At 58.8% G+C, this 27,556-nt stretch overlaps 3 protein-coding genes across 8 annotated transcripts; 1 reads left to right on the top strand and 2 right to left on the bottom strand.

The window, feature by feature from the left end:
• Positions 1–136: 136 nt before the first annotated feature.
• DALRD3 (DALR anticodon binding domain containing 3) lies at positions 137–4,563 on the top strand. Of its 5 annotated transcripts, none has more exons than XM_043443104.1 (12): positions 137–258; positions 1,525–1,772; positions 1,853–2,148; positions 2,279–2,535; positions 2,642–2,721; positions 2,802–2,930; positions 3,177–3,247; positions 3,340–3,401; positions 3,509–3,591; positions 3,693–3,875; positions 3,952–4,071; positions 4,176–4,563. In XM_043443104.1, exons 2-12 carry the CDS (start codon positions 1,617–1,619, stop codon positions 4,461–4,463), a joined length of 1,725 nt encoding a protein of 574 aa, XP_043299039.1. In that variant the 5' UTR covers positions 137–258; positions 1,525–1,616; the 3' UTR covers positions 4,464–4,563. The 5 variants fall into 5 exon arrangements, 4 of the variants coding, with proteins under 4 accessions (XP_043299039.1, XP_043299037.1, XP_043299038.1 ...); XM_043443103.1 differs by lacking the exon at positions 137–258 and having other exon boundaries at positions 683–1,772; positions 4,176–4,244; positions 4,327–4,563; XM_043443105.1 differs by lacking the exon at positions 137–258 and having other exon boundaries at positions 683–1,772; positions 3,978–4,071; positions 4,176–4,244; positions 4,327–4,468.
• On the bottom strand, positions 4,094–12,729 carry WDR6 (WD repeat domain 6). Of its 2 annotated transcripts, none has more exons than XM_043443101.1 (7): positions 12,430–12,729; positions 6,101–8,594; positions 5,916–5,999; positions 5,518–5,634; positions 5,313–5,428; positions 4,627–5,218; positions 4,094–4,491 (listed from the first exon to the last, which is right to left on the bottom strand). In XM_043443101.1, the coding sequence occupies exons 1-6, from the start codon at positions 12,527–12,529 to the stop codon at positions 4,758–4,760; spliced, it is 3,372 nt and encodes a 1,123-aa protein (XP_043299036.1). In that variant the 5' UTR covers positions 12,530–12,729; the 3' UTR covers positions 4,094–4,491; positions 4,627–4,757. The 2 variants fall into 2 exon arrangements, with proteins under 2 accessions (XP_043299036.1, XP_043299035.1); XM_043443100.1 differs by having other exon boundaries at positions 5,313–5,431; positions 12,430–12,727.
• A 90-nt stretch (positions 12,730–12,819) lies between these two features.
• P4HTM (prolyl 4-hydroxylase, transmembrane) lies at positions 12,820–26,908 on the bottom strand. Its single transcript, XM_043443106.1, has 9 exons — positions 26,534–26,908; positions 26,273–26,354; positions 18,056–18,246; positions 17,164–17,260; positions 15,655–15,817; positions 14,933–15,118; positions 14,114–14,204; positions 13,782–13,905; positions 12,820–13,258 (listed from the first exon to the last, which is right to left on the bottom strand). The coding sequence occupies exons 1-9, from the start codon at positions 26,864–26,866 to the stop codon at positions 13,038–13,040; spliced, it is 1,488 nt and encodes a 495-aa protein (XP_043299041.1). The 5' UTR covers positions 26,867–26,908; the 3' UTR covers positions 12,820–13,037.
• Positions 26,909–27,556: the final 648 nt, after the last annotated feature.

Below are 27,556 nucleotides of genomic sequence, written 5' to 3'. Positions count from 1 at the left end.
CATTCCAGCTGCGCTTGGATTTCGTTCCCTGCTCTCCTGCCTGAGCAGCGTCCCGACCCAGGTGGGATAGGCTAGCCCCTGACCCCCAGACATATTTATTGGGTCGCTCTGGTTTCCGTCTCTTTCTCAGGTGTGCCCTCAAGCTGGAAGTGACAGGCGTAGACGTCAGAGAGCCGAGGCGGTGGCCACCTTTGGAGCCCGAGATAGCATTGGCGAGGGAGGGAGGACCCAGGGCCTCCGGATAGGGCTGCAATGGCGGTGAGTCCCACAGGGCCGCCTCAGCCCGCAGCTCGCTAAAGATAGCCCTTCACTTCCTGGGGTAAAACCACCGCCAACCGTCTTAATGCACTTAGAGTAGCTGAAGTCCCCATCTTGGCCTCCAGACCCCCAATCATGTTAGCAGCCATCCCCTGGTCGTGCTCGTGAGGCATGGAAAGCGCTTTGGAATGACACGATCACTCCCGTTGAGTGGGCACCCAAGAAGCCATCGGGAATGTCGTGTCCGCCCAGTGCTCTTTCGGAGCTTCCCAGCGGGGCCTTGCAGCCCTAGCCCAGAAGGGGGTCTTGCCAAGCTTTTCTTGCCTCTGGGTTCCTCTATATTCTGAGCTGTTTACTCACTGCTCCGGGGCAGAGACCAGGGGGTTGGGTGTCAGTGCTCTGCTGCACAGTGTTCTAGTGCCTCACGTCCCATCCCTATTAAAAGAGAAAAAGGGTTAAGTGAAGACACTGAGAAGCCCTGATGGGAAGGAGGAAAGAGGTAGGAGTTGGACGCTCAGAGAACTGTTCTTAAGCTGGGTCTTCTCAGGTCACATTGTTTATTTGACCCACAATGGCTCCTAGTCTAAACCAGGAAATGGGAGGGTCCTTGTTACAGTACAACAGGTTAAAGGAGAAGCATTAAAAGCTTCTGGAAACTATTATGATGGTTCTAATTATTCAAGATTCAAGAGAAGAAAAACAGCAATTCTCTCAGAGTGGACACATTAGGAGTAAAAGACAACCCCTATCTCAAAGGAAGGAATGCTTGCAAATAACCTGAAACTGAAGAACACAAATCCCTTTAAAAATGTGACTTTTTTTCAGTAGGTCATGAAAGTGTCTTTTATGCTACCTGCCCTATTTCAGAATCCACTTGTAACTCTAGGCGTTTTGATCATGTGTGCTTAGTCACTAGTCGTGTCCGACTCTTTGTGACCCCATGGACTGTGGCCCGCCAGCTGGTCCATGGGGATTCTCCAGGCAAGAAAACTCGAGTGGGTTGCTATTTCCTTCTCCACTGATCATGTGTACATGGAGCAAATGCAACGTTATACAAATAACATAAATGTAAGAGAGACAACCCTGCCTGGGCCCTACCGGATTGCGTGGATTTTTTCCCTTGTTGCTACTGCGGGCAACAGCGAGAGAGCCCCAAGTCCGGAGTAGACCCCGAGATTTCTTACCCTAGTCGGGACCAGTCAGGTGGACCACGCGGGGGTAGGGCTGGGGCCATGGAGCGAGCGCAACTGTCCACTGTCCACTCAGGAGTCCCTGCCTCCCCGCCCCAACCAATTGGCCTTCCCGGAAATCCCGCCTCGACGTTTTGCTTCCGGTCCCGCCTGCCCCTTCCGGTAGCCATGCGCCTCGGGGTAGAGGAGACGCTGGGAGCCCTGAACTCGGCCTTGGGGGCTGGCGGCCCAGTGTGGTTCAAGGAGACGCACGCCCGCCACCTGCGTGCCCGAGACTTCTTGGCACCGCGCCGCGCACTGCAGGCGCGCTTTGGGGACGACCAGGTAGGCTCGCGCATGGCGGGGACGTGGGCGGGAGACAGGTGGGAGCGCAGCGGCCTGCTCACCTGCCTGGCTTCCCGCAGGTGCCCGAGGGCGTGGTTCACGCCATCGTTGGTCTACAGGGTCCCGGCGTGGCCCCGGTGCTGCGCTGCGCGCCGACCCCGGCGGGGCTGGCGCTTCAGCTGCAGCGGTCCGCGGTCTTTGAGCGCGTGCTCTGTTCCGTGGCCGCCTATATCGAGCCCGCCGCCCTCACCGCCCCTACCCCGCGCGTCGTCCTGCACTGCCCGGCGCTGCGCGGCAGCCCCAGCGCCCTCCGCCTGAGCCAGCTCCGTGCCGTGCTCGTGGCGGACCACCTGGCGCGAGTTCTGCAAGCTCACGGGTGAGTGAGGGCCGGGCCAGAACGAAGGTGCGCGATGGCTTCTGGCGGGGGCGGGCTGCGCCGCTCCAAGTGGGAAGTCGGAGCGAGCTGAGCCAGGTGCTCAGGCTGAGGCGGCCTCCTCGCTTCGCAGGGTGAGTGTGCGCCGAGTCCCCGCTGTGCGGGACCCGCACATGCCGACCTTCCTGCAGCAACTGCGGGTGGACTGGCCCGCGGTCTCAGAGAAAGCCCCGACGGAAGCCCTGAGGAATCGCACGATTGCAGAGCTCTCCCCGGCCCGTGATGCTGGGACCCTGCCCCCTGACACCCTGGGTCGGGTGTGCCTGAAGGAACTGATGGAGGAACGGGGACGACCAGCTGGCTATGACCCCAATGTGGACAGCTGTCTGGGTAGGCCCGGGATCCTAGCGGGGCCGGAAAGTAGGGACGCCGCCCCCCGCCATCCCCCCGCCCCTCGCACTCCCCGGCCGGCCTCAGCCGTGTGTTCTCTTCCCAGTGTCGGAGGATCTGCTTTCTTTGCTGGCCGAGCTGCAGGAGGCTGTGCAGGCTGGGGCCGAGGACAGGTCCCTAGGCCTGGTTAGTGACTGCCCCACCCTGGTATGCCTCTGGCAAACCGGATGTGTTGTCTCCCTGACAGTGACTGTCCTGCCCTATAGGCTGCGGCCCCAGATGCTGGTGCAGATAGCTACATGGTCCTACACGTAGTGAGCTGTGAGGAGGAGTTCCAGCAACAAAAGTTGGACCTGCTTTGGTGGAAGTTGGATCATCAGGCTCCTCTCAGACAGGTAGGTTAGTGATGGTAACCTCCTCACTGCAACCTGAGAGGATTTCTTGAAACCCACTTGTTAGCTGATGGGTCCAGAAGGTGACACCTGACCTTGAGGGGGACCTCAGGCATATGCAGCAGGTGCCAGGAGAGGGCCCTAGACTTGAGACAGCGGTCTTAAGGGCAGAAGCTGGGGGAGTCCAGGAACACAGGTAGGTTCTTGGAGGGTATCATCCTTGGCTGACCCCTGCTGTCTTCCTGACAGAAGCACCTGGTCTGTGGCCCAGTGAAAGCAGCTGGTGCGCCCAGCACCCTGACTGCCCCCGAGTACTACGAGTGAGTGAGGCTGGAAGGCAGGCCAGCACGCCAGGGCAGTGGGGTGGGGGGACTCTGTCCACCATCCCCCTCTCATTCTTTTCTCGATGCAGGCTCCGGCACGCCCAGGTGTGCAAGGCGTCAGCAGTGAAGCATGGCAGGGACCTGGAACAAGGTGCGCCTGGGAGCCCCTGCTTGTGCTTCTGGTAGGGGGGGGTCATTTGCACACATGCCCCTTGGCCTCTGCCTGCAGAGATTGACTGATCGATCATACTCTCTCAGACCCAGCCTGGACAGAAATCTTCAGCGTTCTCTCTGTGGCGACCATTAAATTTGAGATGCTCAGCACAGCCCCCCAGAGTCAGGTGAGCCTGGGCATCTTGCTGGACCAGGGCTGGGGGTTGGAGTTGGGGGACAGAGTGTGCGGCGGTGGTCCTCCCTGTGCAGCTCTACCTTTATTCCTCAGCTTCTCCTGGCCCTGGCTGACAGCAGCATTTCCACCAAGGGCAGCAAAAGTGGCACCTTTGTCATGTATAATTGTGCACGTCTTGCCACCCTCTTTGAGGGTTACAAGTGCAGCGTGGAACAAGGTCTGTACCCCACCTTCCCGCCTGTGAGCAGTCTAGACTTCTCCCTGCTGCGTGACGAGGTGCGTGCCCCTCCTGGGTAGCTGACATGTGTGGGAAGCTCGGGCCTTTCCCTCCCAGCGCCCTTCTCCCCCACAGGGTGAGTGGTTGCTACTCTTCAACAGCATCCTCCCCTTCCCAGACCTGCTGAGGCAGACAGCAGCCCTGACCCTGACCTGCACCGCCCCAGGGCTTCACGTCACTGCGCGCACAGAGATGGTGAGGACGGAAGGGCAGGACACACTGCACACACTATTCTTTATTCTGATCTGGGGTACAAAAGGAGGGGTGGGCTAGTGACTCAGTTTGGTCTCTGTCTCTAGGTATGCAAGTTCCTGGTACAGCTCAGCATGGACTTCAGCTCATACTATAACCGGGTACACATCCTAGGGGTAAGTGCACGGCAGAAGGGCAGGTGGGGGCGGGAGGTACCGGGAAAGCAAAGGATGAGACCAGCCGCCTCCTCTCCTCCAGGAGCCGCGGCCACACTTGTTCAGTCAGATGTTTGCCCGTCTGCAGCTTCTGCGGGCCGTGCGAGAAGTGCTCCACAGTGGGCTGGCCATGCTGGGTCTCCCTCCGCTGAGTCACATTTAAGGCCACAGAGGCCTTAGGATCCAGGAATGTCCACAAAGTCAGCAACTGAAAGGGGAGAAAAAAAAATCTGGATTTGTTTTAGCGATCTGGAGGCAAAATAAATAGTTTGTGTGACAAGGTTTTGTCCCGTGGTAGGGGGCGGGGCGTACACTTAGCCTGTCGAGGTGGCACCCTACTCACCTTCAGCGCCTGCTCTGGAGTCGGGGACCCGCGGCTGCCTCTTCCTCCCCTCTGGGCACGCCAGGCGTGGGCACAGACAATCACTCTGCGAGCAGGCCCCAGGCCCAGCGTGCCGGCCACCGCGGGATGGCTTAGTCGTACCAGTTGTAGACCTCAAGGCCCTGGCCCCCCAGAGCACAACGGTGGCCAAACTCTGGGCTCACGGGCCAGCAGTCCATGTCGGCCACATCTGCGACGTGGTACACTGTGCTGTTCATAAAGGTGGGTTCACCGTGCCCCAGGCGCCAGAAGGTCAGCCGTTGGTCGATGGAGGCCGAGACCATGAGGCTGGGGCTTAAGATCTTGAGGCCGGTCACGTGGGCAGCATGCGCACAGGGGACGGAGTACTCCTCCAGCACTTGCAGCTGGGGCAGCAGCTCGGCACCCCCCACAGCCTCCTCCAGCTCGGGCATCTCCACAGCAAGCACGAAGACGTGGAGGGAGCCGTCCTCGCTGCCACTGGCCACAAGGTGGCCCTCACGGGTGGGCAGGGTGTGCAGGCTGTTGACGCCACAGCTGTGAGCCTGCAGAGTCAGGCAGGGGCTGCCCAGCTCTGGAGGAGAGGACAGTGGTCAGGACCTAGCCTGACACAGCTGCATGCGTGCAGGGGGCAGGGGGACAGCCACAGTGGCAGTGTAGCTACTCACGGAAGGGCAGCCCAGGGTCCACTGCAACCTCCAGAGCAGGGGAGCCTTGGTCCAGCAGGGTGGTGAGGTCCCAGAAGGCCAAGCTGCCGTCGGTGGCTGCGCTGCACAGGAACAGCCTTCTGGAAACCAGAGGCAGCTGGGTGAGGGGATGGAAGGCAACAGGAGCCCCCCAGCCCAGGTGGGACCGCCGCGCAGGCCCTCTCACCGCCGCTGACTGGGTGCCTCGTGTGTGAAGGCGTGCACCTTGAGGACACAGCGCTTGTGGTGGAAGGTTTCAGCCAGCAGCTGCAGTCGGCGCCCAGAGTCCTGCAAGAGAAAGAGCCTAGGGGGGCGGGGGGTAGTCCAGCTCAGAACCCACTCTGAACATCTGTACATCCTTTCCTTTGCCTCCAGGCTCCTTGGGTCCTGTACACTAAGAAGCCCTAGCCCCTGAGCCACACACCAGTATTGGTTTGTGACCTGTTAGGAAGCAGACCAGGAAGCAGAAGGTGAACAGCAGGCAAAACCAGAACTCTCTCATCCCCATCCACTGCCCTCACCCACCGCAGACAAGTGAACTGGCCCTGGTGCCAGAAAGGTTGGGGACCAGTGCTTTACACTCACCTCACTGCCCCGTCACTGCAGGCGGCAGCCACAAGCGGGCCAAGGCCAGGCCGGTCTAGCTCACACACAGCTAGGGACATGTACCTGCAGGGACAACAGACAGACGTCACTCGGAGCCTGGCCGCAGCGGCGCAGGGCTGCCCTCATGTGCCCACCCCTCGCTCCTGTCTGGCCGTGCGCCTCACCTGGTCTCCGGGTCCACCTTGATCATCCGGTGCCGGTGGCGCTGCCGGTCCCAGTACTCGTCTAGCCGGTGGGATGAAAGGTGCATGACGTGGCAGGCAAGACGGCTTGGGGGGCTGGGGTCTGGGGTGACCATGATTGTGAAGCAGTGCATCTCAGCCCTGCCCCCCGCAGACACCACATGGGCGGTCAGGCCTGGCTGAGGATCCTGAGGGCCACCCGGGGTGCCAACACCCCACACAGCCACTGCACGCACCGAGGAGATGTGGTTACAGACTGCTGTAAGCGCGTGGGCTGAGCCCGTGGCTGTGGGGAGCGCCAGGACACAGACGGTGGTGTCCTCGCTGCACGTGATCACGATGTCTATCAGGCCAGGGCCCTCACTGCCGGGCTCAACAGGCTCGCTGGGCTCCGGGTGGTCAGGCTGCAAGAAGCTGGGCACCCCAGACTCAGGCCTCAGGGTGATGGTGCCTACACGCTTTACACAGGTGATCTCCCGGCCGTGCAGGCTCTCCCGGAGAATCACATGTGGCCGCGTGCAGCCACCCAGAGCCCGGTAGAGCATCACATCGCCATCCTTGAGGTAGGCGAAGGCCATCGCTGCCTCGGTGTCGGAGAAGGCCCAGGAGCGGTGCCCTCCGCCACAATTGATGATGTGCAGCTTCTCATGAGATCGGGGGCTCCACACCACGAACTCATTGGCGTGGAAACCCAGGATGACCATGCTCCCGTCGGCCACCATACGGACCCCAGCCACCCAGTTCATACCCCGACAGGGCTTTTGCCTTAGCACTGGCTGGAGCTGCCCGCCTCGCACAAAGAGCTGGTAGTAGGAACCGTCGCGCCCTGTGGTGTACACGTAGCCACCGTGGCAGGTGACCGAGGTCACACCCTGTTTCCCGTGCAGAGAAGGGAGGGTGGACACAGGGCCCCACTCAGCCAAGGGGGGCTCCCCCTCACCACTGCCTGCTCCGGGCGCTGAGGTAATCGCCCCAATCTTGCCCCCCACCCCAAGATCCTTGAGCAGATCTGGTCGGGAGGGGTAGAGCAACACGGAGCCCCGGCGGTCCCCACACACCAGGAAGTCGCCCGGGGGGAGGAAGGCACTGCACGTGTGCCACCTCTGCTTGCTGGGAGGCAGGAGGTAGCGGCAACGCTCCTTGACAAAGATGGCCTTGCCAGAGGGCGCCGCAGAGATCTCCAGGCAAGCCACCACGCCGCCGGGGCCCGATGCCAGCAACAGCAGCTCCTCATAGCCTCGCAAGGCCCAGCTCAGGCTGTGCACCTTGCCTGGGAACAGGGTCAGGTCCACAGCTGCAGTCGGAGTGTTGATGGGGACGACCTTGACGCGCCCTTCCCCGCTGGCCAGGGCACACAGTCCGAAGCCCTCAGGCCCCGGGGCTGCCTCCAGCAGGCAGTAGGACTGGAAGCGCTTGTCTTCCAGCAGCTGCTCCCAGCACTTGACCTCGAGGTCATAGAGGTACAGGGCCCCTGCATCCGTCACGGCCAGTACTCTCCACGAGCCAGCCAGCGTCACGGCCTTGAGGACACCTGGCCTGCTGCGGGACTTGAAGGAGAGCGAAGAGACCCCCGAACCCGGGTGCCCACGCCCTACCAGGTGCCACAGCCTGATGCCTGAGTCATCACCCCCACTGATCACCCAGGCCTGCCTCTCGTGGGCTGCAAGGGCTCGGATCCCACGGCCCTGGTGGCCCCGGAAAGCCTGGAGGATTTCGCCTTCATGGCTCCACACCAAGCAGACACAGTCTTCTCCTGCACTGATAAGGTAATTCTCAAGGAGCTTGACCTGCCAGACACGGGCACTGTGCCCAAAGCAGTGCCCAATATTCTGTACTCGGCCCCCAGGAACCCGCAGGTCACCCACCTTCCAGATGCGAACGCTTCGATCCTCGGAAGCTGTGGCCAGTAAGCCCTTGCTTTCTAAGTAAGACATGCTAAAGATGACCCCCACGTGCCCACTGACCCGTCGGTCGGGGGCTACGGGCTTATCGTCTTTTAGAGCAGCTGCTGGGTACCAGACCAGGAGCTGGTTGGAAACAGCGCCAGCCACTACGGTCAGCTCCTTCCAGGTGTCTCCGATCAGACAGGCCGAGGAGAGGGTGCACCTGTCCGTGCAGGGCACGTCCTGCAGGCTGCACCCTACCACAGGGTCATACAGCACCACCGAGTTGTGGCCCAGGGCCAAGGCAATGTTCCCCTCGAGCCAACGGGCATCCCAGATCCAGTCAGACATGTTCCACAGGCCAGAGCGCCACAGCTCCCGGAAGCGGCCCTGTCCCCAGCTTATTTTCACAACTCGGAGGCCCTTGCTGCCAAACGCCGCCACCATGACCTCCGAGTCAAGGTCTCCGCTGGGTTCTGGTCGCACTCGGAACCCATGGATAAGATAGTGGCCAAGCAGGTTCTGCACACGCTTCATCATCCGCAGATGTCCACCGAAATCCAAGGTGTATACCAGGACATCTGGCCCCTCACCTGGACAGAGGCGAAGAGCCACATCAGAACCCCTCCTCTAATTCTCATGGGCAAAGAAGAGACAGGGAGCAAGGGAACTGCTCACCAGGTAGCTTATGAATGTGTTAGGTCACTCAATCCTGCAGGCTTGAGCTTGCTCTCAGCTTCAGCTGTATTCTCAGCGCTCTCTGAGCCCCTTGTCAGTTACCCATGATACTCAGCTCAACCATGAATTTGTCAAACTCCCATCTCCTCCTTATCCCACCAAACTTCTCATGCTTCAGACAGGAATCCTCAGCTTTAGTCCCCAAATCCTTGGCCTCACTGACCTTCTTCACACTAACTCCTCCTCCAGGGAACAGGCACAACTGATAAGTCAAGCATTCCACCTCCGGGCCACAGCAGAACCCCTCCTGATTTCCAGGAGCTTCTCTGTATCTCAGAAGACACAGCTTCTCTGTATCTCAGAAGATGTGAGCACATTCAGTATCAGTGGGGAGAAGCAGCCCGTACTTTGGAAGCAGACACTCCTGTGAGCTTCAGGTGCCACCTGGCTGCCCTCCAGGCACGTCCATCTACTAGCTCATCCTCAAGTTCACTCCATGCTCCTCACCCCAGTGACCTAATATTACCGTCCTCTGCCCAACCCCAGCCCCAAACTGGGAGGCCCATTCCTCTTAACTGTCCACCTCTTCTCTCCAAGTTCTGGAGATTTCACTTTCTAAAGAGCTTGCAAATCCAATCGACCACAGTGACTTCGGTCCAGGACATCACCTCTTAACTAGAGATGACAGTAGCAATCCCTCGTGCTATTCCCAGCCTGCAATCTCAACCTTTTGACATTCAGTAAACACTTATTTGAGTCCAGTGGTTAGGACTTGGAGCTTTCACTGCTGGGGCCTGGGTTTGATCCCTCATTGGGGAACTAAGATCTCACAAGCAGTGTGGTCCAGCCAAAAAAAAGTTGTTTTTTTTAAATTTAACACTGATTATAAACCAGACAATGAACGATATGCTGGAGTAGTGAATAAAACCCCACTTCTGCAGATTAGGCAGACATTAAACACTATCACACAAGAGATAGCCAAAAAAAAAACACACATGAAGCTCAACATCACTATCAGAGAAATGCAAATCAAAGCTACAACTAGGTATGACTACACCAGTGAGAATAGTCATCATCAAAAAGTTTTACAAACAGGGAATTCCCTGGCAATCCAGCAGTTATGACTCTGTGCTCTCAATGGAGGGCCTGAGTTCAATCCCTGGTCTGGGCTGGGAACTAAGATCCCAGATGCCATAGGGTGCAATCAAACAGTTTTTTAAGATACAAATGAGCTTATTTACAAAACAGAAACAGACTGACAAATTTCAGAAACCAATTTATGGATACTGAAGGGGAAACACGGTAGTTACTGAAAGGGAAATGGGGTAGGCAAGGGGTAAATTAGGAGCTTGGCATTAACATATACACACTCCTGCTGCTGCTGCCAAGCTGCTTCAGGCGTGTCAGACTCTGTGCGACCCCATAAACGACAGCATATACATGCTACTATACAAAACATAGGTAACCAACAAGGACCTACTGTATAATAGTCTGTTTCTAAGACCTGACACAGCCAAATAAATATTTAAGCTCTAAAACAGTATCACAGAAGTACACTACATAGTTATCATTTTGATAAGTTCCAGGAAAGAACTATATAGGTTACTTTAAGAATATAAAACGAGAGACTTCCCCAGTGTTTCAGCAGCTAAGACTGCGCTCCCCATGCAGGGGGGAACTAGATTCCACAAGCTGCAATGAAGACCAAACACTCTGTGCGCTGCAGCCAAATTAAAAAAAAATACAAAATGGGAAGGTCTACTCTAGTGGTTCTCAACAGAGGGACACTTGCCCTCCAGAAGACATGTGGCAATGTCTGAGGACATTTTAGGTTGTTACAACTGGGAGCTGTGTGTGCTACTGGCATCTAGGGTAAGCTAAGGATGCAGTTACATCCTACAATGTAGACAGCCCTTCACACAAAGCATGGTATGACCCAATACATCAATAGTGCTGAGGCCGAAAAACCCTGGTCTAATCTAACCAGACTGGGTGATTGCCAGGGGAGGCCGACTTGAGAACATAACACTTAGGTGCAGCAATCAAGGATCAGCAGTTGTTAGTCAAAGGAACAGCAGGCAGGAGGGAGAGGGCTTGAACCTTTCTTGCCAGAGGAAACATCAATTTTGAGGCCCCTGAGATGAGCATGAGCTTTGGGGGACATGGCTAGAACAGGAAACAAAAGGCTCCAGGATGAGCTACAGAGAATGCTACCTACCGAGGGGGCTGGGGAGGCTTAGCTGCATGACCTCAAATGATGGCAATAAAGGTAGAAAAGACATAGACACATGCTACATGTATGAAGTGCAGTATCAACCAGACTGGCTTGGGGAGTGAGAGAGGCAGATTCTCGGGCTTGGGCACCTGAGTGACTGATGTTCCCCGACCTGAGCTCGAACACCAGCAGGAGTATTACAATTTGTAGGCCCTTGTGCACTTGAGCCTGACACTCACATGAGAACAGGGCTGGGAATTCAGGTTATAGGTTTACAGGGGTGGGATTTGAGAACTGTCAATAGAAAGGTCACTTTGGAAATAATGGGAGTAGGTGAATTCACTTTAAAGGCTTACTAACCTAAATTTCACAAGCCATTCCCCTGCTTAAAACTTCTCAATGGGGCTTTATGCCCCTAGGGATAAGTCAGATCGATGGCTGAAATGGACTGGTCTCTGCTCATTTCTCCAGCCTCTTCACCTAGACAAGCTCTTCTGTTCTGCCTGCTGAATCCTCACAAGAATTGCCTCTTTTCCACAAAGTGGCAAATTCTGTCTTAAACCCTGTCTTCCCCGAGTTTACTCTTTTGGTTCTTCAGTTTTCTACCTAGCTATTCCCTCCTCTAGGAGCCTTAGGAGTTTAGCTCATGGTAGGAAACTTGGGCTCCCAGAGCCTTCACAGCAAATCAAAACTGGGTCATCGCCCGCCCTCATCTCTCACCCCCATACATCCACCCCTCTCAGGACTGGGAGCAGCTCACTCAAGGCTTTCCAGCCAGTGCCCTGCCTTGCGACCCTTATTAAACTCAGCAGCTCTAACATAAATCACTAGTAGTAGTTTCCAGTCGGACTCCACCGCTCCTCGGGGCTCTGTCGCCTCGGGTCCCTGTCCTACCCGAGCCGACCCTCCTCAGAAGAGGCACCGACATGGGATTGCCTAGACCGCAACCATCTGGGTAGGGGCCTCAGCCTCCGCCTCCCCGAGCACTGGCCTACTCAGAAAGTTCTCATCCTCGAGTTTCCCGCGACCCCATGCTGGTCAGAGGCTCTTCATCTCCACCATCTAGGGAAGAGCATCACCCGCCCCTCTCTCACACTCGAGAGGCCACACCCCCTTCTGGGCTTGGCCCACTCCCCGAAAGGCCACGCCCCGGACTCTGGGCCCGCCCACGGGGGGCTTCTTCACCGAGCTCCCCCCGCATCCTCGCTGGAACGATGAATCCCCCGCCTGACTCGTCCACAAGCGTCTCTTATTCCTTTCCCCCGCCCCCCCCCTGCCGACCACGTTTACCTGCACCTTTCCCCCGTCCCCAGCCGCCCTCTCCGCATCACCTGCAGTTTCTGAAAGGCCTCGGGAACCACCTCAGCTCTTTGTTTCCTGGGCTCCTCAGGCTGCGCTTCAGCCCCGCCACGCCGTGGGTTCCCGCCCGCCGCCCGTCCTCCTCCTACTCGGGGCATCCCTTTGTTCTTAAGGCCCCTCCCCAGGCGAGCGTTCGGTTTCTTCTCCGCTAGCGCGCGCCTCGAACCACAACTCACCCGCCAACAGCCGCTCCCCCACGCACTCCAGACCCGTGACCGGGAGGAGTATGAGCTCCGAGGTTGCCCGCGGCCAAACGTAGTCCTCGTGAGCGTCCATGGCGGTCCCCCGAGCCTCTGCAGCTGCCACGGCCAAGAAAGGAGGAGAGCTCTCGCGAGACGAGCCTTCCCGCGTGCTGCTGCGCTGCAGCTCTACGGCGCCCGTAGCAACAGGTAGCAGAGGCAGGGGCTGCCGCCGCCGAGGTCCAATGACGACCGCCCTCCGCCCCAGGCCGTCCGGCTGGGATTGGCCGGGCCGAATCGCCCCCGTCACGTGACGTACAACAAGCCCCACCCCCCCCGCCCGCGTCGCCCCGCCCCGCCCACTGTACCTACAGCCTACTCCTAGCCTCTCGGCCTGCAGCTCCGACGCCGCGTAGTTTTATTTGTCCGGGAAGCACGGGTCTGTACACAATAAATAACTTGGATGTAGGGACTGTGCCCTAATCGCGGCAGGAGCCGGGGGTGGGGCTAGACATCGGCCAGGCCTTCAGCCTGCAGCTGGACAGGGGGACGGCAGGACCCCCGACTTAGGGTGACCTGCCGCCGGGGACTGGGATGGTCACCCCTCAGAGTTCCACGCGCGTGTCGCGGTAGGCCCGGTCCAGGGCCCACTCCGGTTGAGAGTCGGCGCCACCTTCGCGGGCCAGGCGCGCCATCTCCTGCTGGAACAGAGCCTGCCGCGCCCGGCTGGGGTCCACGTTGATCCAGTTGTTGGCGATCCACTTACTGCCGCGCGTGACCAGGCAGCCCCCGTGCAGCGAGTAGTCGTCCACGTCGCCCACCCAACCTAGGAAAGGAGGATGGTGTGAGGACGGGAGGGGACCAAAGGGAATCTAGGCTGGGCTGGCTGGCCTGAGCTTGGCCTCCTATTGCCCAAGTGCGTGGCAAGGGCGGGCCCAGCTGTGCACACCTTCTGTGGCAAACATCTGGCCCCAAGGCCTCCTTGGCTCAGCATCTCTCCCCAACGAATGCCTTATCAACACCACTGCCCCTCTGAAATCAGCTTTCTTGCTGCAGGGCCTGTCCACAGCCCTTCCCAGTCTGGGCTACCAAGGGGCATGTGTCCTCAGCCCAGTGAGCTGAGGCATCAAAGAATCACAGGGTTCCAGATAACCCAGGAGGCTGCACAGGTGCAGCCTGCTGAAGTCACTGAAGATGGTCTTTGGGAGGCAGTAGGGGCAAAAAGAAAAAAAAAGAAAACATATGGAGGGATAGGGGATTGCCAGAACCAGCTCACCAGGGTAGCAGTCAGGGCTGGGTAAAGGCAGGCAGCTCCCTCCAGGTAGCCCTGGCCTGGCCAAGGTTCTCACCTTGCCCATCAGGCAGGTAGTTGTACCAGAAGACAGCTGTGCCCTGGCGGGGCTTGACACGCAGGTTCCCCTTGTCACAGTGCCTCCGAGTGTCACGGAGGTCAACATCATCTTGAATCAGACTCTGTGGGTGGCAGAGTGGTGGGTTTTCAAGCCACCTGAACTGTATGGCCAGGAGCCCAAGGCCAGGCAGCCAAAGTGGCTCAAGGGAAACCAGTCAGATGTGCCCAGGGAATAGTTGAGGCCTCATCCCAGGTCTGGCAGCGTATGTACTATGTTTTTTTGCCCAAGGCCCTGCCATCCCACCAGAGGAACAGCCCGCTGGCCCTTACCATTTCATCATAGGTTCTGTTGTCTGCTACAGGGAAGACAGTCTCGCCCCCACCGGTGACGTTGTTCAAATAAAACAGCACTGTCATGTAGCTGTAAGGCAGGGGGGCTGTTGAGCAGGTCCCCAGCTGTGGATGCTCCCAGGGGCTTAACTGTGGGCAGGATAAGCTGCCCAGATTCCCAGGGGCCAGAGGGGCAGGCTGGGATCAGTGACATCAGGGCAGGTCTGTACCAAATGTCCCTAGCCCATACTTCTCACGAACCCAGTTTTTGTGTGTCACAGTTTTTTGGTGTGGCCGAGATCACAAGTGTGTGCACTTAGCTAAACTACATGACCGTGCCCGAGGGCCTGCTGGGAAAGTTGAGCTAGCAGCAGCATCAGAATGATGCAGACAGCTGGCTGCGGCTAGAAGGGGCTGAGCCAGAGCATGAAGAGGGAGGACCTGCCACCATGCCTTGGCAGGGGAGGGGGATGCAGCTTCAAGGGGAGAAGCTGAGGTCTCCAGCAGTGCAGGAAGGATTAACAACCTGGGGAGGGGGAGCAGAAAGAATCAGGGGTCCAGTCTTGCCGCTTCCTGAGGACTCTGGGGGCGAGTTGTAGTGTCTGTGGGTACCTCAGTCTGGCCGCTGAGACCAGATGACCACCCCCTTTGGGCCCCTTGGTAAACAGCCTGGGGGGAGACATGTGGTGGGGGGAATTCTCAAGCAGGATGCCCAGCGTTCTGCTGGCCCCATGCCAAGGGGCATGCTCACAGGGCAGGGCTGTGCTGGTGTCAGGGGGGTGCTGGGTCTGGGAGCCACCCCCAGGTGAAAGTACTTGCCGGCAGGAGGTCTCGAAGGGTACAGACTCATTGGCTACCAGCTTGGTGTGGGAGCAGATGGTCTCTGGGTACACGGGCCCGCTGTCCACATGGGCATGGTAGTGGCCTCCCTCGCCATACCGCACGACCTGAAGCGGCTCGCTGAGCTCCACGATCTCGGGCGACAGGCGGGTGAGGCGCAGCACCCTGGTGGGCAGCAGGCTTTCAGCTGGGCAGCCCCGTACCAGGGGTGACACCCTGAAGGAGCTGGCCAGGTGAGCCGAGAGCCTGCCCTGAGTGCTGCCCCTGTTTCCCCTGGGAGCTCCTTAAGCCACCCTGGACTGGCCCTGTAAGAGCAGGAAGGGGTGACTCCTGATGAACCAGAGACATCCACTGGCTGGGAAAGGTGAGATTTCCATTAAGCCTGGAAGCAGGGAGGGAGACACTCCCTCCAGGAAGGAGGCTGTTTCTCTAAAACCCCTGGCTGCACAGGGGCAGGGGGTCCTGTGGACAGAGTTAAGAGATCATTTCTCTAGTTGGCAGAAAACAAACATTCAATCTAGTGCTAATCACACATGTATATTGTTTGTCCACCGTTAGGGCTAATTTGCCTTTGTTAATTGCCTGTCTCCTGATGAGTTCCAGTCCTGAGCTCTGTTCTCTTGGTCTCAGCCAAGAACCTCTGTGGAGGCCGGCCTGCGTGGTCTCCTCCCTACACCAGGGAGCCAGGCTCGGGTGCTCACCTCTGGCGGATGGCGCGCATGACGTGGTGGGCGCCTTCACCCTGGTAGAGCCACGTGTGGTAGCTGTTCCGCACCAGCTGGCTGGACTCCGCCTTGTGGCTCCTCATATACTTGTGGAAGTCGCGAAGGTCCATGTTGGAGAACTCCTGCAGACTCAGCACTCCTGCACAGGGCACCCCCCCCCCCCCATCAATGCCCACCACGCCCGTGTGGGGAGGGCAGAGTGGGGAGGCTGCACCTTCCTACCTACCCCTGGCCTCAGGCACTGGGGGGCCATGTGCACCTGTCCCCCAACCTGGACTCGGGTCAGATGAAGTTGGCTTCTGTCACATCAGGCCCTACAGGAAGACCCAGAGAAGTTCGTGTCCTCAGTTTAAGCCCTGATTTGGCCCCCAAAAGGATGAAGCCCAACCCCTGTCAGATTGGCCAGAGCGGGCTCTCCATAGGAAGCTTAGGCCATATGGCCAAGATCCCAGGTCAAGGACTGCCCTCGGCCCTCCAGCCTGGCTCTGTAGAGCATGGTGGCTGCCCTCCGGTCCTGTAGAGGGTGAAGAAAGAGAGTGTTCAGTGCTGGGTTTTGTCCCGGGCCTTCCACACTGGAGGATGTAAGCTGGAACCGGTCCCCAGGAGTTCTCTCATGACCTTAGGTCTCATCCTGGGTGGAACACCCAAGGGCCAGTCCTGCCTGCCATACAGTCTCCCTCAGCAGAGACAACCAGGCCGCTCTCCCTAATGAGAACACTCTCCTCTGTTCCTGTTTAACCCACAAAGCTGGGCTGTACCTTCTTGGGGTTCTGGAAGAGTGGCTTGCTGTCCTTGCTACAAGTTACCCTGGTTGATCCCAATGAACACACTCCCATGCTTTGGCTAGGACTTCTCTCAGGGTGGGGGCACTCGAGGGCTGTGAGTATGTCACTAGCTCTGCACACAGGGGTGGGAGCAGCCTGCTGCCTCTCCAGGCACAGGTCCGGGCCAGATTCTCCACTCGGGGTTCGCCAACCATAAGGTCATCCTTCCAAGTCCTGTTTCCTCAACTGGTGCAGAACTTGGGCATGAAGGAAATGACTACACCTGAGACACTTCCTGGGGGTTATTACCAAAGGGGAGGGTGCTTCCAGGACAGCTCTCCTGCCCACACCCACCCCCAGCAGTTAGAGGACTCCAGGTAGGCAAGAGGCAGGCAAGGGGGACCCTGGTTAGACCACTCAGCTGGCAGGATAAGCAGATGCCAAGCTGACCTCACTGTTCCTTCGCTCCCGCTCCACCGCTCTGCCCTCTGCCAGCCAGCAGCCATACCTCCTGAACCCCACCTGCTGCCCGATGAGGCCAAGAGGGTGCCCTCTGGACTGCCACCAAGGGGGAGCGGGCGGGTCTAGCTCCTGCCTCTTTCCGGGATAAGGGCATGGCTGGCTCCTCACCTCCGGCTACTCTAGAAGCTGGGCCTAGGGGCCACCTGGCTGGGGTCAGGAGGCGGCTCTGGGACACAATGGTGACGAGATATGAGCTCACCATCCCCGTCAGGGTCAGCCTTGATGGCAGAGTACATCTCCTGAATGTTCTCTGGAGTCATCCACCGTCCATTCCCCAGGCGGTTCTGGGCCAGGACCTACACAGCACAAGACGGTGCCTCAGGGGGCTGGCTCTGGTGATGGAGGGTCGCCGGGGCCCACACAGCTGCCCTGTCCCTTCTGGAGGGCTGCGGGTTCAGGTGACAGGGCGTGGGTGAGGATGAAGGCCAGGGCCCGGGCTCCCAGTGCAGACACCTGAGGGCCACGAGCATCCTCAGCCCTGGGGGAGCTGTGGCTCCACCCGGAGCAATGTTGGCTTATTGGAGGCAAAGCGAAGGCCAGGCCGGCGTCCCAGCCGCACACCCCAGGTGAGGTGGGCAAGGCCAGGGCCTGGTATGAAGAGGGAAGAGGCACGGTAGGGAGATGACTGCCCACTGGGCCCCTTAGGAAGATCAGGCTCCGGGAGACGCCCTGTATAGGCAAGGGAGCCCACACCCCACCAAGACCTCTCTTAGAAGCCTGGATGTGAGGGGCACGCAGAGAGGCACACAGACGTCTGGCTTCCTCAAAGCTGCCACCCCATCAACCATGAATCCTGTGGGGCTCCCAGCAATGGTGGCAAGGAAACCAGTGCGCATACAGCATGGCACCCCGAGCACTGTGGCAGGAAGTGCCATCGCCCCCAGCAGACGCCCCTGCCGTCCTCCGGGGTTCCCAGGGCAGAGAGCGGCCCTCTGGGAAGGAAGGAGGACCCTGGCCCTGCTCATGCCCAAGGTGAGGTGGCATCAGACTCTTGCGGCCAGGGTGGAGCAGCACATGTGACTGGGCCACTGGAAAGACAAGTCGGGGGCGCTCCCACCCTGGGGGTGGGGGGGCTCCTCCAGGCCCCCCACCTCACGAAGCTGCAGGCGGCCATCATGGTTCTGATCCAGCAGCTGGAAGAGGTCCAGCGGGCTGATCTGCATTGTGCCCATCGCTTCCTCGTACTCCTCAGTAGGCAGGATCTGGCTGCGCTGCAGCCCCTTCATCTGCGCCAGGTGGATGATGAGCCGGCACTCCTCGTCGCTCAGGAAGCCGGGGATCTCTGCCAGGAGAGGAGGGGGTGAGGCCAAGGGCCTTCCGGTCCGCAGGGTGCCCGGGCTGGGTCCCATCCCCTGCTGGTCACTCAGCCAGGAGGACCTCACACACCCCTTTACATCTGTTCTGGTTAAGTTGCCCTGCAAAGGCTGGCCAGTGTGGGGACCTGGGGGCCTCTGTCTTGGATGCTGAGAGTGCAGGTTTTTCAGTGGAGTCCTAGGAGGGAAGCCAGAGCTACACCGGGGGTGGGCCAACCCACCTTGGGGTGGGCCCACAGGCTCCAGGGTGGATCTGAGGGCTGGAGGGCTGACCTCCACTCCTCAAGTGGGGGAGAGGATGTTGGCAGGTTTGCGCTTTCACTGCTGCTTTCCAGCAGTGCTCAAAGCGAATACGTCCGGTGCTCTCGGCCTTGCCACCCCCCACCCCGCCCCACTCTCCTGCACAAGGGGGTGCTGGTCATCCACCCAGTGCTGGGAGCTCAGTGGGAGTCACTCGGGTTTTTGGCAGATGCTCTGAGAAGATGCCCCGGTGTTCTCTGCTTTGGGAACAAACGTGTACTGAACGCCTCCTTCCATGCCTGTAAGCCCGAGTAAAGGCCACGCAGGCCAGGACCCTGGCTCCAGTGTCTGGGTGCCCCCACCCCAGCGGCACAAGCAGCTCAGTGGTGCCTGGATCGCAAACCTCACATCTGGTAAGCCCACATCCCAGCACTTCCAGGCGCTGGAGCCTGGGCCCCGCTTCATTCTCTTGTTCCTGGGAGAAACGCCTTCCTTGGACAGGTCACAAGAGGCCCACCCAGGAACAAACTGGAGAAAGAGCCGGGCCACCACTGCAACCCCTGAGAACTCCTGCCACTCCTCTGGCTTTTCTCTCAGCATAAAGTTCCAGTTGTTGCCAAGGGGATGGAAAGCCCAGCCACTCAGCCAGGAGTGGAGCCGTTTTGAATAGTAATCACGGCAGATCACACTCAGGGAGCACAGACTGTTTCCTGTCCTAAGCACGTCATCAGCTCTGTAACCTCTATCCTCGTCCTAGAAAACCAGGCCCCATGAATTCACCCTTCCTCCTCCAGAGAAGCCCCAAGAACAGAGACAATGGCGACTTGGCCAGGGCAACACAGGCTGCTGTCCTGCAAAACCCAGGCTCACAGCCTGATTCTGCTTCCACGGGTAGGGGACCCAGAGCCAGCGACACCGAGGACAGGATACAAGCCCTCGCCCTTGGCTGGCTTGATCCTCTCAACCTGGCGAACCCGGAAAGGGTGTGAGCCACGCACTGCGGGGCAGTGCTGCGGGACAATGGGTTAGACCAAACTGCTAATCCACAGTCACCTCCCGATGGCTTTAAAACATAAACGAGCAAGAAAAGTAAACCAGAGAAAGAAAACACAAGCCCAGGTTTCTTCAGTTTATTAGGTGCCAGGAATTCACAGGCCCAAAGGAGATGCCACTCTCTACAGCCCCTGCCACGTGCTAATCAAATCAAACAGTTCAGGCCAGCACACGGGGCCTAACCAGGTGGGTCTAAGCTCATGGGAGCTGGGCAAACACTGGCTCCTGGGGAGTGGGTATAGCACTATGAAGTTCCCAACCTCAGTCCACCGAGACCGAGAGAAAGCGGGTGATGGATCGAGGGCTGTGGCTGCCGGTGGCACCAGTGACGCTGTGTGGTGATGGCGGGGCAGGGGCTCTCTGGGGCCCTACACAGTGCATGCCCATTCCTCAAGCCATGGTGCTGTGCCAGGGCACTGGCTACACAGAGATGCGGGGTACCCAGCTTGCTGGACCATGACACGGCGGCCGAGGCTGTCCAGCAATCAGTCAGCCCGTTGCCCCTGCTGGTCAGGGGGTGCCACCCTGACACATGCCTCTTCTTGCCTCATCTTTGCCCCGCTTTGCCTCGACAGGTGGAGCAGGGGCTTCCAGGTAAGGGTGGGGGGCATCTCCCCAGCGGGGGCCAGCTCTGGTAGCTCTTCACTACTTACTGCCGTGTGCCTACCAGTGCCAGGGGCGGACAGGGAGAGGAAGGACTGTTTGGTCAGGGTGTTGCCAGCAGAGAGAAGGAGCAGAGGCCCAGAGGACAGAGAACACATGGGCAGGGGACTATCCCTGGTGAGCACCCTTGGTCTGGACCCACAAATCAACAAGGGCTCTTGAATGGTGAGGCCGGGCCAGTGAGCGGGCTGCTTTAGGCTGCGGGGCTGACCACCCTCTCCAGGAAGGTATGCAAACTGCCCACAGGATCCTGCCAAGAGACGGAGCCAGGGCTCACTTGGTGGCTTTTTCTCTCGCAGAGTCCCGAGACTGCAGGACTGACTCCCCTTCCCCAGCCTCACCTATCCTGGGAACAGCAGTCCCCTCAGTTTCTTCTCTGCAGAGCAGGGCCCTGCCTAGAGCCTCAGGGTGCAGCCTCAGCAGCAAGAATGGGCTCTTTCAGAACCTGAGGATGGGGCCCCTCTGCTCTTTGCCAACCCTAGTCCTGGCCGGAAACTGCAGGGTCCTGCAGGCCTTTCAGGACGAGAGGGAGGGCCCTGCTTTCTCCCTCCAAGGTGAGGAGGGAAGGCCCAGAGTGCTGGTCCCCCCATGCCCCCGCACCCCTCTCCCAGGCACTCGGCATCCACTGGAACTGGAGGTGGGGGTGCACTGGAAAGGTGGAAAGCAGCTTGGGGGAGGGGAGGGGTGAGGCTGGGAGGGCAGATATGGGGCTGAGGGTTATGACTTCAGCAAGCAAAGGAGCAAGGCCAGCTGCAGGGCTGTTGCTAAGTTACCAGGGTGTCGTTGCCCAGCAACCATGGAGTATCTGGCTGGGCCTCCAGCCAGGAGCCCCCAGAGGCCTTAACCTGGAATCCAGGAGCCGGGTTATGAGTACCCACTGCCCCTGCCCCGCAGGTTCATGCACTCATGCCGCAGCCAGCTGCATGCCCATTATGGCCTGCCACGGTCACCCCCGGCCAGCCATCCTGCCCTGCGGACGCTTCCCTGCCAGCCACAGCCTCTGTGCCTGCCATCTCCAACGGTTCCCACCCGAGCCACCCACCCGAGTCTCTGCATTGCTTCTCTCAGCTGGTCTCACCCTTGCTCAGCCCCAGGGGCTGCTATCCACCCTTTCAAATCACAACTCCCCGGGATCAGGTAAATGGATCTCTCTGGTGGGAAAGAAGGGAGGACAGTGGGAGGAACCTCTGCTGAGGGCTCCCCTCCTCAACCCCTTCCTCCAGTGCCACGTGCCGGCTGCAGGGACTGCGGGTTGCAGGACCCCAGCTGGTCCAAGGAGGTCCTAGACAGACTCTACACTAGCAATTTTGGTGAGCCCCTGGCATCCAGCACCCCTTCCAACCCCTTTCAAGTACATTCATTATAGCGCCTGGCTGGTACTAAGACAAAAGAAACAGGGCATGCCCAAATGTTGCGCCTGCTTAGAACCAAGAAGTTGGTTCTCTCTTCCCAAGTACAGGGCATTGCAAACACAACCACATCCAGGAGGACAGGCCTTCGCCAGAACCCTGATCCCAAGAGCAGAGCATCAGACAAGAGGGGGCAGTTCACCAGGTGGAGGGGAGGAGGGGGTATTCAGTGATGCCATGCTCATTGCCTGGCCCCTCTGATCCCTCCAGCTGTGAAGGTCAGCCTCTCCCGGCGCAATGGGTGGTCCCTGAGACCCTCAGACTCCCAGCTAGAGGTGCTCCCACCCTGGGGAGCTGGCGCCTGGTCTGTGATGCTGGCTGCGTCTGGATGCCAGATGCCTGCACAGCCTCCTGTGCGCAAGGCATGCTGGGACCTAGGTGCAGGGTCACCGTCGGCCGGTCACCATGGCCTGTGCTTGGAGCGGGGGCCACCGCAGTCTATGGCTGGCCGTGTGCTGGTGGCAGCATAATCAGTGCCCAGAACAGAGGCAACCCAGGTGGGGAGGGCCTGGGATGTGACGGCCAGAGCCTGTGCAGGGGCCCCGCAAACCATGTGCTCCCCTGGACACACAGACCCCCTCTTGCTGCTGCCCTCCGTGGATATGTGCAGACCAGGGTCCAGAGACACTCCAAGCTTGCCCAGACCAGCAGGAGCAGGGCAGAAGTCCACTTCTGTGGTCATAGTGAGGGGCCCCTTCCTGAACCAGCAGTCTTCTGCCTGGTAAAGGCAGTCAGCTGCGTGTGCCGGGCAGGCACAACTCACTTTCTGCATCTCCCAGCCCTCTGATGCCAGCCTGGCTGACCCCTGCTACTGCCACAAGCCCCAGCACCCCACGCTGAGGCTGAGGGCAGGCGCGAAGCCCCGGGCGACACTCACCCGGGCACGATGCTGCTTGTCAAGCCCCAGGTAGACTCAGTTATATCGTCCTGAGCTTTACCAAGTCCACAGTTCTGGCCAAGCAACAGGCCTGTGGGACAGCAGAGGCGGGGTGCGGGTGGGGGTGGGGGGTCCATGCGGAAAACTGTGTTAAGCTCTTCACTAACCTGAACTCATATGCACTTACTAAAGTTCTTTCTCTAATTCTGCGCTTCCAGTGTCTTGTCAAGAGAACACAGGGGTCTTAAGTAGCTGCTGAATTGTTTTTTTAAGCTGAAAAAAGGATATGTCTGGAAATCCTACAATAAAGAGGCCATGGTTTTAAAACGCAGTGCTTTGTGGGCTGCTGTCAATGACTCATTTACCTTACATGGTTAAGAAAGTGGAGTGAAGCTCTGGTTGGCCCACTGGAAGTGCCCCCTGCTGCTCTCGAAGAGGGTGCCGAATCAGCAGGCCCCTCCCCAGGGTGGGGGCGGCGGCCACTCTGTGCAGAGAGACTGAGGCACCCAGTGACGCTCCCCAGCTGACCAGTAACCGTCAGCCGCAGACTCTGGCCGCTGGACACACAGCAAATCCAACCAGGCCCCCCATGCGTGGAGCTCACCTTTAGGGGCAGACACAATTAGACCAAGCAGGCTGATGCAACAGAGAGACTGGAAACCTCTTAAGGCCAGTCTGACGTAGAGAGAGGTCCCTGAGGATGGGGAGGCCTGAGCAGAGGCCTGATGGGGGTGAAGGCACCCTCCATGAGAACCAAGTCTGAGCCTGCCGGTGGTGGGAACAGCGCATACAAGGGCGCCAAGGCAGCAGTGAGCTCAGAGTCTGAGGATCGACAGACAGTGAGGGAAGGAGGGGTGGCGGGAGATGAGAGGTGAGGGCCTCGTGGAGGATTTTAAGGAAGGGAGCAGATCTGATTGATCTACTGTTCAAATACAGAATGAGTGAGAGGCGGAGGGAGAAGTAAGCCACGTGAGAAAAAGCAGAGAGGTTGATGGTGACTCAGAACTGGAATGCGTCCCTTCTGAATGAACCCAACAGGACAACAGTCTAAACCCTTGGGAAATGCCTACCACAGTCAAGCAGGCATCTGCCAGGAAGTCAGAGTGGGCCTTCCGTGGCCCAGGTCCCATTTGCCAAATGTCTCCAGGAACAGAGGTGGGAAACAGAAAATGTTCCACAGAGGTGGAGGCACCCTGGGTAAAACCCAGTCCCCTTGCCCCTCTTTACACCCTGAACACCTACCCCTTGAGCCCAAGCGTCTTGGGTCCCTGATGGTGGGTCACAGGTAGCAGAAGCCACAGCCGGCCCATTCTCCTTGGGCCCTGCCTGCCTCTTTATGGCAACAGCAAGTGGATGGACAGACAGGCCCAGAAAACAGACACTGCGCCTTCTTGGGGTGAGGCTTCCTTCTTTGGGTTCATCCAACACTGCATTCAGGTACCGCCCCTCCTTGGACACCCTCTCCCCTGTAGCTGGCCTGTCTCGCAACTGGACTTCTTATAATCAACAGATCACAGATCTCTTCTTCATTCTTCTCGCCTCGTTTCACCAAGCAGAAAGCCCCAAGACTTCCTGGGTAAAATGTGGGGCATCTTTCACCCACACTGAGAGGTAGGGTAGGAGATTCGGAGGACACGAGGACCAGAAGCAGGAAGGTTTTGCTGCAACTGCCCAATTCTCCTAATCATGCCCTTTGTAATGTGTCTGCAGCATCACTTGACGGCTTAACCAGAATCAGTTTACCTCTGGTCAAATCTCTTCTGCTTCTTGTCATGTACTTTTGGTGACTTCAGGTCTGGGCTTTTTGCTCTCGGCTTTGTAAGACTTGGACGCAACTTTGTTAGGGGGTTAGGGGTTATGTCTCATGGTTCACTTAACCTAACCTATGTCTGAATTAAGCATATATGGGTCCAACAAAGGCGGATGAGAGAAGAAAGCACACCCAGCTCATCGCATCTGTCTCACGGCAGTGTAGTAGTAATGGGGAGAGCTGTTCCCTTTGCCTGGATCACTTGTTCCTTGACAACATCACCTCACAGCTCCTGCGGGTCTTTGCTCAAATACCTTTCTCAGGAAGGCCCACCCTGGCCACCGTACTCAGAGTTTCAACCCCAGCTGAAATTCTGCCTTACTTGTCTGTGATCACTTAGCACCATCTGACACACAGCAAGTGTGTTTGTTTAGTCTCACTGGAATGTCAGCTTCAGGTCTTCTTTTTGTTTTCCTATTTTGCCCAATGCTGTGTTCCCAGCAGCTCAACTAGTGCTTTGCACAGACTTGAGTGTTGTACAATAACAATCTTTGAGATCCCCTCCCACCATAGGACTCATATCCTAACCTGCTGCGGCTGCTAAGTCATGTCAGTCGTGTCCGACTCTGTGCGTGCGACCCCATAGACGGCAGCCTACCAGGCTTCCCCGTCCCTGGGATTCTCCAGGCAAGAGTACTGGAGTTGCCATTTCCTTCTCCAATGCATGAAAGTGAAAAGTGAAAGTGAGGTTGCTCAGTCGTGTCCGACTCTTAGAGACCCCATGCGCTGCAGCCTACCAGGCTCCTCCGTCCATGGGATTTTCCAGGCAAGAGTACTGGAGTGGGTCGCCAGTGCCTTCTCCGACATCCTAACCTACTTCCTCTCAAATAGCGTGCGTGTGAAATCATTCTCACAGGTCTAGGGATAATCCCCAATCAGTGCCTTCTGCCCCAGGGGTAACAGCGGTGCTCAGAAGCTCTGCTTCGGGCCCCAGGCCCCCCCCCGCCCCCCCGACAGCCCCTCACCCACTCCGTTCCCCAGAAGCCAGAAACACCCCTGGTCTGCAGGCAAGTGCGTCACTGAGGCTGGGGACCCAGGATGGGGGCTGGGAAAACCTATCCTGGGTAAGGTCATAGGTGCGGGGACCCCCATCTTGTTGATACTACTAGACTCTGAAGGACTTCAGAGTCTTCACAACTAGCACGTTGGCTCGACAGTGCAGACACTGGGGGAAGCCTGCCTCATCTGAATCCCAGCCTCGCCCTGGTCTGGCTGTGTGAGCCTGCAAGCAAGCGGGGCTCGCTGTGCCTCACTTTCACCCCCACTAGCCAGACAGTGGGGCCTCCACCCACCTCACAGGGGATGTGAGAATTAAGCCAAACGATCACATGAAGTCTAGCACATAACAAGAGCTCAGAAAATGTGAGCTATGGTGCCGGTTCCCAGTGAGGCCACCCTGGAAGGCTCTGCCTACTGTAATGGCCGAACACAAAACGTCATCCTAAGAAGAATCCCAGGGCGCAGAAAGCAAAGGCTGGTTTTGGGGGCACCAGCTTATTTACATTTGGACAGCCTGCTTCTTATCAGACCAGAGGGCCCACTTTGGGAGTGGAATTCCCTCCTCATATCAGCTAGGACCTGGTTATCAGTCTCTCCGTCCCCTCCCCCATTCCAGAATGTGACAGAATTAACCACTGCGGAGAGGAGAGTCCCAAGAGCTTCAGTGAAAGGTTTATAGGCACTAGCTTCTAGGTCACATGGCCCAGCCCTGTGATGGAAGGATTAGCTGCAGAAAGTAGAAGTCACAGAAGGAAAGGTCACCCCGTCACCCTATTTTGGAGGTGGGGGCGGGTGCCTCACTTGGGGTCAACCTCTGGGCCGAAAAGACAGGGCTACTTTGAAGGAGCCATTTTCAAAACAGAAGTCACGTGGTCAAAGGAGCCTGAAGGCAGCCACCGAATCGCAGCCCCTGGCCCTTCCCGGGGGGCGCCCGGCGAACTTACCGAAGAGCAGCGGCTTGAGGCTGAGGGTTCGGATGAAGTGATCTCTGTCGGCGACCAGCTGGATCTTGCGCTCATGCCCCACCTAAGGGAAAGCGGCACAGCAGGCAGCTAGGGAGGAGGAGGGAAGAGGCGCCCGAGCCCGGGTCGCCGCGGCGGGCGAGTGAGGGGGTGCGCGCTGCGGGACGGGGGCAGCGCACGGAGCAGCGTGGAGCCGCCGGCAAGAGCGCCGGCCGCTTCGGGCTTGGTGGTGCAGGGCCTCACCTTGATGCCCTCCAGCCGGGTGAGGGGAGCCAAGGGGGGCGCGGGCCCGGGGCCCTGGGCGCGGCGCTGCGGCCCGGGGGCGCTGCTGTCGCCGCCGTTGCTGTAGTGTACGAAGAGCAGCAGCGCCAGCACGTTGCCCAGGTAGAGGTGCACGAACACCATCAGCACCAGGAAGTAGGCGCGCGAGCAGATGCCGCGGGGCTTGCACAGCGGCCGGACCGGGGCGTCCTCGCAGTCGCCCAGCCCCGCCGCAGCCTCGGCCGGGTCGTGATGCCGTGGCGGCCACTGCGGATTCGCCGCTTCAGGCCGCGGGCCCGCCGCCGCCGCCGCCATGGCGCCCAGGCTGCGCGCGCACCCAGGGGAGGGGCCGCGGGGTCGCACGCGCCGCACCGTCGCCAGGACAACGGCCGCGGAGCCCGCGCGCGCCGCGGTCGCCGGGAGAGGGTGCCAGGGGACGCCGCGCCCGCGCCGCACTCGAGATCTCCCGGCCTTGGACCCCGACCCACACTGAAGTGTCTCTTTCCTGAGGTGGGTTATTGTCAGGCAGAGATGCACACTCCCCAGGGCAGAAGCCGCGCCCCCCACAAACGTAGATGCACTGGTACAGGTAACCCCAGTGGCAGTTTTCTCCTTTTTAAAACGCGCTTCCCTCTTCCGGGAAAAGTATGGTCTGCATTTTCTCTTTCCCGGAGTAGGGTGGCAACAAGGAGGCTGGGCCAAAATATGACTTAGTACTGCGGCGGGTTGGGGGCCGATGACTGCGCCAGCGATGGTGTGGGACCCATGGCGACACTGACGCTCGCCAGTGCAGGTCAACAGCGCCTTGAAGGTCTACTCTGCGGTAGGTGTGAGCCTCCCAGGGCGGTCTGCAGGAGTCAGGTCTTAGGAAGCAACTGCCTGATGTGCGGGGACCCATAGACCAGGGGACCCGGTCTGGAGCGGCCCCAGAGGGCTTCCTGGAGGAACCCTTGGCACCCTTAACAGTAACTTGCAGGAACGCAGCGGGTGCACAGGGAACACTCC

Source organism: Cervus canadensis, chromosome 22 (assembly GCF_019320065.1).
Source record: "Cervus canadensis isolate Bull #8, Minnesota chromosome 22, ASM1932006v1, whole genome shotgun sequence".
Taxonomy (NCBI): Eukaryota; Metazoa; Chordata; class Mammalia; order Artiodactyla; family Cervidae; genus Cervus; species Cervus canadensis.
The sequence above is the reverse complement of the archived record's forward strand: the minus strand, read 5'-3'. Positions and strand labels throughout refer to the sequence as shown.